Below are 11592 nucleotides of genomic sequence, written 5' to 3'. Positions count from 1 at the left end.
TTATTTTTGTGTTTGAAAGATGCCAAAAATTAGTTTGGAGTATTATTTTTTCTTCTAAAATCTTCTTGTTGTAGATATTCAGCAGTTTATAGAGCCTATTATCCTCGAAAGAACATGTGTTTCTTGTTTTTGCTCTTTTGGTTTTCCCTTTTGAATAATAAATACAAATAGTTCGTAGGTGTTAAGACGAGACATATTAGAGTTTTCAATTAGAAAGCAAACTGTCTTCTCCTCTTTCAGTTGTAGCATGTCGATTTTACAATGTGAATCCTGATAGTATTGCTGTTTATTTTCTTCAGGGTTTTGTTGGTGTTTACTTTTATATGATGTCTCTTAAGGACAAAAAGCTTAGTAGTCAACGTGTATCTCTGGATATACTTAGCAACCTACCAGGGAATTTAATTGATGAGATTCTAATTCGTTTACCTTTACAAGATGCTGTGAGGACAAGCATCTTATCGAAGAAATGGAGATATAATTGGTGCAGGCTTCCAGAGTTAACCCTTAATCTACAAGCTTTGACAACTTCGGAGAAGCCAATATATCTTGCAACTACATTTACAAACATTGTCAACCACCTTTTGACCCTTCATTCAGGAACAATTACTAAGTTCACCCTTGACTTTGATCCTTAACTAATACCCTGTCCTACATTTGACAACTTGATATATTTCCTTTCGAGGAATGGCATTCAACATCTTGTTCTTAGACTTCCATGGGGTATTGAACCGTACAAGTTGCCTTCTTCATTTTTCACATGTTTGCAATTGAGGCATCTGACTCTTCAAAATTGCTTAATAGAGCTTTTACCACCGGCCTTCAAAGGATTTCATAGGTTAATTAGCCTTGAACTAAACTGCATTGCAATTTCTTCCAAGTTGCTTGAAAGTTTAATCTCTAGTTGCTCATTGCTTGAGCAATTGGTGCTGCAAATCTCAGAAATTTCAAATGTTATCGAAACTAATGCTCCAATGCTGAAAATCCTTTGATTTCAGAGGCAGTATAAGATGTATCTGGTTAATGTTGAAGTTTGGCAAAATGCCAAAGTCCCACATTGGTTGGGAGTTAAGTTTGGGGGGATTTTTCCCCTATAAAAGAAGGCCTAATGTTTAGGATTGAAACACACCTCTCATTTGCCTTCTCATCTGTTTAAGGCATTTGTATCTTCTCTCTTTAGTATTATTTCACTTGTATTTTTGGAGTGGAATAAAATATTTGGTTGTGTCCGAGGAGTAGGCAAAATTAGCCGAACCTCGTAAATTCTGGTGTTCCCTTTATTGTTGTTTTATTGTCTTATTTATTATTTGGTGGCTGTCATAATTTTTGGTATAGTAGTTGTGACTTATTCACACTATATACATTTGGCTTCCGCAACAATTGGTATCAGAGCCAAGGTACTGTCTAAGTATGCTCTGTGGTTGCAGCATAGTCTGATCTTCCACATCAGAAAAGATTTATCTTGGTAACTGAGTCAAGGTTCTGTCTGAGTATGCTCTGTGGTTGCAGCTTAGTCTGATCTTCCACACCAGAAAGGAAATAATCTTGATTTGTGTCGTCAGCTATTAAATAATATTTGTGTCAAAGATGGGAGACAATAAACAAGAAGAATCTACATCAAGTGTCAACAATACGTCATCATTGGCATCTTCGCTTATGACAAGAATTGTGTCAAATGCGAAATTTGCGGTCGAAATATTTGACGGGTCCGGACATTTTGGGATGTGGCAAGGCGAGGTTCTAGATGTCCTTTTTCAACAAGGGCTAGATCTGGCCATTGAAGAAAAGAAACCAGATGTTATTGGAGAAGAAGATTGGAGAATTATCAACCGTGTTGCTTGCGGTACCATTCGATCCTACCTTGCTAGAGAGCAGAAATATCCATACACAAAGGAAACTTCTGCAAGTAAATTATGGAAAGCACTGGAGGATAAATTTTTGAAGAAAAACAGTCAAAATAAATTGTACATGAAGAAGAGACTGTTTCACTTCACCTATGTTCCTGGTACCACGATGAATGAACATATCACCAGTTTCAATAAGTTGGTTACAGATTTGCAAAATATGGATACAACTTATGATGATGGTGACTTGGCCTTGATGTTGTTGGCGTCACTTCCTGATGAGTACGAGCACCTTGAAACTACTCTACTCCATGGAAATGACGAAGTTTCTCTCAGAGAAGTTTGTTCGGCTTTGTACAGCTATGAACAAAGAAAGCGAGAAAAACAGAAGGGCGGAGAAGGAGAAGCACTATTTGTGAGGGGTCGTCCTCAAAATCAAACGAGGACAAAGAAGGGAAGATCCAAGTCAAGATCCAGACCCAGCAAAGATGAATGTGCCTTTTGTCGAGAAAAAGGGCACTGGAAGAAAGACTGTCCGAAGTTGAAGAATAAGGCCAAACATAACAATGGAAAGGCCATTATGGATTCAAATGTAGCTGATTGTGATGATTCAGACTTCTCATTAGTTACAACAGAGTCATCAACATCATCAGACATATGGTTGATGGACTCGGCTTGTAGCTATCATATGTGTCCCAACAGGGACTGGTTCATGGAATTTCAAGAAGGAGAATATGGAGTCATCCACACAGCGGATAACAGCCCTCTTACCTCATATGGCATTGGTTCAATACGATTAAGGAACCATGATGGAATGATCAGAACATTGATAGATGTTCGATATGTACCGGATTTGAAGAAGAATCTCATCTCTGTGGGAGCCCTAGAATCAAAAGGGTTCAAAATCATTGCAGAAAATGGAGTGATGAGAGTATGCTCCGGTGCACTAGTGGTAATGAAGGCTAATCGGAAGAATAATAATATGTACCGCTATCGTGGCAGTACAGTTATTGGGACAGCGACAGTAACATCCAGTGACGACAAAGAGGCAGAAGCAACCAAGCTATGGCACATGCGCTTGGGACATGCTGGAGGAAAATCCTTGAAAACTCTATCAGATCAAGGATTGTTAAAAGGAGTAAAGGCTTGCAACTTGGAGTTTTGTGAGCATTGTGTTAAAGGGAAACAGACAAGGGTTAAATTTGGTACAGCGATCCATAATACTAAAGGCATTTTGGATTATGTACACTCTGATGTTTGGGGTCCTTCCAAAACACCTTCATTGGGTGGGAAGCACTATTTTGTAACCTTTGTTGATGATTTTTCCCGAAGAGTATGGGTGTATACAATGAAGAGCAAAGATGAAGTGTTGGGAATTTTTCTCAAATGGAAGACGATGGTGGAAAATCAGACAGGCAGGAGAATCAAGTGTATTCGCACAGACAATGGAGGTGAATACAAAAATGATCATTTCAATAAGGTCTGTGAAAATGATGGCATCATCCGACACTTCACTGTTAGACATACACCACAACAGAATGGAGTGGCAGAACGTATGAACCGGACCTTGCTGGAGAAGGTACGGTGTATGTTGTCCAATGCTGGCTTGGGCAAAGAATTTTGGGCTGAGGCAATTACATATGCATGCCACCTCATTAATCGTCTACCATCTGCTGCTATTGATGGCAAAACACCATTTGAAAAATGGTACGGAAAACCTGCTGTAGATTATAACTCTTTGCACGTGTTTGGCTCAACTGCATATTATCATGTGACGGAGTCAAAATTGGATCCAAGGGCAAAGAAGGCTATTTTTATGGGAATTACTTCTGGAGTCAAAGGATATCGCTTATGGTGTCCTATGACAAAGAAAGTAATATTCAGCAGAGATGTTACCTTTGATGAATTTGCTATGGTAAATAAGGTAACAGAAGATACCAAACAAAATGAAGGTGCTTCTAAGCAGGTGGAGTTTGAGGGAAAATTTATTTTTCCTACACAAGAAGCAGAGGAGGAAACAAATGAAGATTACCCTCTGGAAGGAGAGCCAGTAGAGGAGATTCCAACTCAGGAATCTCAACAACAACTTGAATCAATAGCAACCAGCAGGCCAAAAAGAACAATAACGAAACCTGTTCGTCTCATAGAGACGGTTGCTTGTGCAACCTCAATTGTAGCTGATGATGTTCCTACTACTTATAAAGACGTTGTCCAAAGTTCAGAAGAAGATAAGTGGAGGATTTCCATGAATGATGAAATACAGTCCCTTCATCAGAATCATACATGGAGATTGGCCAATCTCCCGAAGGGAAAGAAAGCAATTGGGTGCAAATGGGTATTTGCAAAGAAAGAAGGATTTCCTAACCAAGTAGATGTTCGCTACAAAGCAAGATTGGTGGCCAAAGGATATGCTCAAAAGGAGGGAATTGATTACAATGAAGTGTTTTCTCCAGTTGTAAAACATTCCTCCATTAGAATTATGTTGGCTTTGGTAGCACAATTGGATTTGGAACTAGTTCAGATGGATGTAAAAACTGCGTTTTTACATGGAAACTTGGAGGAGGAAATCTACATGACTCAGCCAGAAGGATTCAAAGTTGCTGGAAAAGAAAATATGGTGTGCAAACTTGAAAAATCGTTGTACGGATTGAAACAATCTTCTAGACAATGGTACAAGCGATTTGACGAGTTTATGTTGCGGCAAGGGTACAAGAGAAGCAAATACGATCATTGTGTGTATTTGCACAAGCTTAAAGATGGTTCCTTTGTATATCTTCTCCTATATGTTGATGATATGTTGATAGCTTCCAAGAATTCGGAAGAAATTGATAAGTTGAAGATTCAACTGAAGAAGGAGTTCGAGATGAAGGATTTGGGTGAGGCAAAGAAAATTCTTGGCATGGAGATAATTAGAGATAGACGTTCAAAGAAACTCTGTTTATCTCAAAAGGAATATTTGAAGAGAGTACTTCAACGTTTTGGCATAGATGACAAGACTAAGCCAGTTAGTACTCCACTTGCTTCCCATTTTAAGCTAAGTACTACTATGTCGCCAATGGATGAAGCTGAACGAGAGTATATGTCAAAGGTACCATACGCAAATGCTGTTGGTAGCTTGATGTATGCAATGGTTTGCACAAGGCCTGACATTTCACAAGCTGTTGGAGTTATTAGCAGATATATGCACAATCCAGGGAAGGAGCATTGGCAAGCTGTGAAGTGGATTCTACGGTATATTCATAATACTGTAGATGTCGGGTTAGTTTTTGAGCAGGAAGACAATCAGTTTGTAGTTGGATATTGTGACTCAGATTTTGCGGGTGATATGGACAAACGAAGATCAACTACTGGTTATGTGTTTACTTTTGCAAAGGCACCAGTTAGTTGGAAGTCTACTTTGCAGTCAACAGTTGCTTTGTCTACAACAGAGGCAGAGTACATGGCTATTACAGATGCTGTGAAAGAGGCAATTTGGCTTCAAGGATTGCTAAAGGAGCTTGGTGTTGAACAAAAAGGTATCACAATTTTTTGTGATAGTCAAAGTGCTATTCAATTAGCGAAGAACCAAGTTTATCATGCAAGGACGAAACACATTGATGTTCGGTATCATTTCGTACGAGAAATCATAGAAGAAGGTGGAGTCACGGTGAAGAAAATTCATACTACAGAGAATCCTGCTGATATGCTGACAAAGGTGGTGACTGCGGTCAAGTTTCAACATTGTTTGGATTTGATCAACATTGTTGAACACTGAAGATTGAAGATGAAGACACAACCAAAATTTGTTATTGAGAGAGAATTGAAAATGTGGAATTTTGCCAAGGTGGAGATTTGTTGAAGTTTGGCAAAATGCCAAAGTCCCACATTGGTTGGGAGTTAAGTTTGGGGGGGATTTTTCCCCTATAAAAGAAGGCCTAATGTTTAGGATTGAAACACACCTCTCATTTGCCTTCTCATCTGTTTAAGGCATTTGTATCTTCTCTCTTTAGTATTATTTCACTTGTATTTTTGGAGTGGAATAAAATATTTGGTTGTGTCCGAGGAGTAGGCAAAATTAGCCGAACCTCGTAAATTCTGGTGTTCACTTTATTGTTGTTTTATTGTCTTATTTATTATTTGGTGGCTGTCATAATTTTTGGTATAGTAGTTGTGACTTATTCACACTATATACATTTGGCTTCCGCAACAGTTAAAGCATATCCCTCTTCTGGAAAAAGTTTCGGTTATGCATAATCGTTTCCCTGTGGAGCCAGGAAACTGTGATATTACTAAATTTTTCAAGTTTTTTTCAGTTGTCCAGCATCTCAAATTGGATGATGGTAGTCTCAAGGTAAATGTGCTTCACCGCTACATTGTAATGCATTTTTAATATATGTCACATTTTTTAGGCTCTGAGTCGAGGGTCTCTTGGAAACAACCTCTCTACCTTCACAAGGTGGAAGTAAGGTCTACGTATACACTACCCTCCCCAGACCCCACTTTTGTGGGATTACACTGGGATTGTTGTTGTTTTTGTAGTCATCCTGATTTTTTGCATTTTCTTCCTAGTTATTTGCTGCAGGAGCCGGTGGAGTACCAAGAAGGCTTCCTTTTGATCTCATCTCTGTCGAAAGTCTTCACCTTTCTGATATTTTTCTTGATGCGTTGGATGTGGTTTCGTGTGCTCTTTGCCTGATCAGAAGTTTCCCATATTTACAATATATGAAAATTGAGGCTCTTAATCATTTGACTCTTTTCTTTCTCTTTCTTATGTAGTGGCAATATTTTTTTCATACTGTTTATCGTCTATAGTTTCTTAGAGTCGGATTTTTGGTGATCTTTCATAGGTTGGTGATTGTTTTGAGGACTATATTCCTGCTCTGGAATGTCTTGAAGTGGAAGGTTTCTCAGGTGTGACGTTTAGTCGCCTCAGGGAAGTTAAGCTAATAGGTGATCTGGCCACAGAGCCTGGGATTCAGCTCGTTAAGCTTCTGTTGGCCAAGTCACCCGTGCTGGAGAGAATGCTAATCGAGACCTGGATAAATGATGATACTGCCGAGCAACTAATTCAGTCTCTTGGCAAAACATACGGATTGGACGTTGTGCTAGCAAATTTCCACGTGCATCACCTTATGCAAAAGTTGTCTGCAACGTTGAGTATGATCACCGTTTGGATTATCTCTTGTAATGAGGCTTATGACATGTACTAATATGCTATGTTGTTCGGATTCTCCAAAAATATCGACGGGTGCGTGTCCTCAAAAATATTGCATTTTTTGGAGGATCCGACATGCACCGGTCGATATGTTTGGAGAGTCCGCACAACATGGCTGATATATGACTATTTATTTCTGTGTTATGTTGTCCCCTAACTCTAGCAGCACTAAAATGGAATTTTTTTGTTATTATTAACCTTGATATTTGATATGTTAGTTATTCAATCTAATTTTCTTTATTGAGTTTATTTTCTCTTTCATGACATAATGTGTTGTTCCAGTTAACTGATAATGCAAATTTGGCTTTCTACTATTACTGTTCATTTTTATTTAATGGCTTTGGATAAATTAGGCTGCATGTCAAAGCATTCAATTTAGGGAATAATCCATTAACGCATATATTGCAGTTAGACAATATTAAGGTCAATAGGCATTTCACGAAGTGTGAGTTAAATTTCTTTCGTCTTAAAAACAAGAAGATTTTTCGTAAACCACGGTAGTTTAGAGCATAATAATTATAATTTGCCTAATTACCACTTGTAGCTGCTGTTCAATTGTTACAAACTTGTATCAATTGTATTCAAACACGCAATGATTATAGCCTGTGTCAAGTGTATTCATTCGCGCAACAAATATTACATGTACAGAGACGTATCCAGCTAACAACTATCCAAACAAGCTGTTATTTACTTTTTAAGATTTTTGAATCCTCCGGGTGAAAATCGTGCTTCCGCCACTGCCTGCTACCTCCCATAGTACTAGGTGACAGATAGGAAGGAATCACCTAGTATATTTTGCTTCACCTGGAATTTGAATTTGAGACCTTCTCTTTCTTTTTAGGTATTTATTTTTCAGTTATTGAATGAATTGAGAGTGTTTGAGCAATATATATTATACTAAGATTTCATCCTTCATATTTTCCAATGTTAGTAGATAAAACCACCTAAAACCAGATCGAATTATATCTCTGCAGTGATTACTTATTTTCTGATAAAAACTACAGGTCACTCTCCTTTTCTTTTTTTTTTTCAATTGTGATTTTTCCATAGCTCAAGACTATGCTAATTGTGGGAATAAAGCTAATAAGCTTATTTCAAGACTATGATAATTGTGAGAAAAAGACATTAGGTGATTTCTTCCTACGAAGACAAAAAAACACTAGGTGATTTATTCTCATCTACCCCAACTTTGGTGAGTAGAGTAACCTATTAATTTTTTCTGGTAGGAGATAGCAGATACACTGTGGAATTAGTCGAGGTGTTGGCAAGCTGGTCCGGAAACCACAATTATCAAAAAATAATTATAATTGTGGGAATAAAGCTAATAAGCTTATTTATTGATTCATTTAGTAGTAAAACTATAAGGTTTGATGCCCAATGTTGCCAAAGCTGTGGAAAATCTACTAAGCTGATCTTGTGTTTGAAATATGCCAAAATATTGGGTATTATTTTTTCTCCTATTTTTGTTTTGTGAGTTTCTAAAGCTTATAACGGGCAAAAGAAATTTTTTATTGTTTTTGTTTACCAGCTTTTAAATTATAGATCTTAATAATACCCTAGATTAATGAAGTATTTATGTAATGTATTATTGGAAGGGGAGCCTTGACATATCTGGTAAAGTTGCTGCCATGTGACCTGGTAAAGTTGCTGCCATGTGACCAGGAGGTTACGGGTTCGAGCCGTGGAAACAGTCTCTTGCAGAAATATAGTGTAAGGCTGCGTACAATAGACTCTTATAGTCCTACTCTTTTCCGGACCATGTACATAACGGAAGCTTAGTGCACCGAGATGTCCTTTCTTTTACGTAATGTATTATTGCTAGCAGCCTTTTCCTTTTTTTCTTTCAGTTGTTGCATGTTGAGGTTACCTTTCTTCTTTATTTTCTTGTTTACTTTTCTGCAGATTTTTTTGGAGATTATTGTTTCAAGATGTCTCCTAAGGGCGTAAAGCGTGGTTGTCAAACTGCACCTTTGGATATACTTTGCAGCCTTCCTGAGAACCTAATAGATGATATTCTTATGCATTTGCCTTTACGAGATGTTGTGAGGACGAGCATCTTATCAAAGAAATGGAGGTATAACTGGCGCAACCTTCCAGAATTGACGCTTGATCTAACAAATTTGAGTACAACAGAGGACTTGATACCCCCTAAATTTGAATTTGCCAACATTATCTACCACGTTTTGACACTTCATACTGGACCAGTTACTAAGTTTTGCCTCTCCTTTAGTTCTAATCTGATACCTTGTCCTAGCATTGATAACTTGATATATTTTCTCTCTAGAAATGGCATCCAGCATCTTGTTCTTAAACTTCCGAGCAGCGGTGGCCCTTACACATTACCTTCTTCACTTTTCACATGTTTTCGATTGAAGCATCTCACTCTCCAAAATTGTTTAATGCTTCCTCCCCCATCCTTCAAAGGATTTGAAAAGTTAATTAGCCTGGAATTACGTGACGTCACAATTTCATCCAAATCTCTTGAAAGTTTAATCTCTCATTGCCTGTTGCTCGAGCAGTTGGTATTGCATATCTCACGTTTAACACGCGTTGAAATTAATGCGCCTATGCTGATATCCTTCTGACTTCGTGGGCAACATAAGTTCCATCCACTTAAAGTATATCCCTCTTCTAGCAGAACTTTCAGTTGTGGATTTGGAATGGAATGGGGGGAAACAAAAATGTGATATTGCCAAGTATTTCGAGTCTTTTACTGCTCTCGAGCATCTCAAGTTGGATATAGATAGTTTGAGGGTAAATCTGCTTTCAACACTTAATTCTTATGCATTTTCATAGATGTAATCTCTTTTGGGCCTTTATTCATTCTGTATTTTCTTCCTAGTTCTTGGCTGCAGGAGGCGAGGAATTGCCAACAAGGCTTCCTTTTGATCTTAACTCTGTCAAAAGTCTTTGCCTAGGTGGTTTTTATTTTGACTAATCGGATATGGTCTCTTGTGCTCTTTGCTTGATAAGAAGCTTCCCATATTTACAATATTTGGAAATCCAGGTTCTTACTCATTTGCCTCTTTCCTTTCTCTTTCTTGTTTTCATACTTTTATCCTCAATAAGTTAGAGAGTTGGGGCTGATAATCTTTCTTAGGTTCATGATGTAGATTATACTACTCCAGCTCTAAAATCTCTTGAAGTGGAAGCGTTCTCAGATGTCACATTTAATCACCTCAGGGAAGTTAAGCTAACAGGTAGTATAGGCTCAGAGCCTGAGATGCAGCTTATCAAGCTTCTGTTAGCCAAGTCCCCCGTGCTGGCGAGAATGCTAATTAAATCATACACATTATGCTATGATGCTGATGAAGCACTCAAAATATCCACTCTGCTAAACTCGTAGAAGTTGTCTATGATTGTTATGATGACTAGTCTGTGTCATTAATGAATTTGTTATTACAATTGTAAGGGATTTTACATTTAACGCCCGTTCTTGACTAATCTATTCAATAAGATCTACAACATGAATTAGTATGTGGTTGTTTACCTCGCAGTTATTTCAAAGATTTGCTCTGTATTAATCGTCAACTTGGTCACTTTACCAATGGCAAACCTGAAGCCTTTTCTCAAGAATTTTATGTATAAGGTGGAGCCACGCCGATTTAATACTATTAACTGTCCCCTAGCTAGTAGCAGTGATATGAAATCTTTCCTTTAGTATTTTCCAGCATGGTATTTAATATTTTGTTTACTTAATATTCATTTATCTGATGGAGTTTGTTCTGTTTTTCATGGCATTATGTATATTTGGTTCCACTGGACTGATTTTAATATATTTATTTATAATGTCTTCAAAGTCATATCGTTTACTTTACTTTTATCAATTAAAGTAAGAGTCATTAAGTATTTACTTTGTCAACAAATAAGTGGATCAATATTAATTTTTGTAGGTCACGCGTTCGAGCCGGAGAAACAGTCATTAAGTTGTCTATATCATACCCCTTGAGGTATGACCCTTCCCCGGACTAAACTGTGTATGCAAAATACGTTGTGCACCTGACTGTCCTTTAATATTAATTTTTATAGGAAAATGGATCTGCACCAATTTATAATGAACTAGTGAATCTATCGCGCAAAAAAAGAACTCTTATATTTAGAAATGAATTGTTTCCAACATTTAGATGGTTAAAAGTATAAAATAATAGGTTGTGAGGAGCTATTTTATTTATGCCCTAGTTCTTTCATATCATATTTGGTTTAACAAAGTAAAGGAGAAACATAAATAAAAGAGAAATCCATTTATTTATTTGTTTCGTATGAGAAATTCAAAATTTATTGTGTTGGTTGTTTGGTATAGTGGGAAAAAAATAAAAGAGCGGGTTTCTCATATGAGTCTAATTTAGAAGTAAGATAAAGTTTGAAAGTAGTAAATAAAGGAACTTCTCTTCAATTTTTCTTGTGTTTAGCTTCTCAACAAAAAAAGGTCGTTTTCCCAGGTTTCAAATTTTATCCTTCCTTTTTTTCCCCACCTCTATCAAAGATGGTTCTAATTCATATGACTATATGATATTCAGTAGAAATTTATTTTAAGAAAATTTAGTTCTCATTGCATCT

At 37.2% G+C, this 11592-nt stretch overlaps 1 protein-coding gene across 1 annotated transcript; it reads left to right on the top strand.

The window, feature by feature from the left end:
• The first annotated feature begins 6066 nt into the window (after nucleotides 1-6066).
• LOC104226000 (F-box/FBD/LRR-repeat protein At1g13570-like) lies at nucleotides 6067-10381 on the top strand. Its single transcript, XM_070159827.1, has 8 exons — nucleotides 6067-6171; nucleotides 6390-6494; nucleotides 6668-7023; nucleotides 7389-7480; nucleotides 8938-9557; nucleotides 9655-9789; nucleotides 9878-9953; nucleotides 10149-10381. The coding sequence occupies exons 1-8, from the start codon at nucleotides 6067-6069 to the stop codon at nucleotides 10379-10381; spliced, it is 1722 nt and encodes a 573-aa protein (XP_070015928.1).
• Nucleotides 10382-11592: the final 1211 nt, after the last annotated feature.

This window comes from Nicotiana sylvestris, chromosome 10 (assembly GCF_000393655.2).
Source record: "Nicotiana sylvestris chromosome 10, ASM39365v2, whole genome shotgun sequence".
Taxonomy (NCBI): Eukaryota; Viridiplantae; Streptophyta; class Magnoliopsida; order Solanales; family Solanaceae; genus Nicotiana; species Nicotiana sylvestris.
Note: the sequence above shows the minus strand (reverse complement) of the source record. Positions and strands in the feature narration are given on the sequence as shown.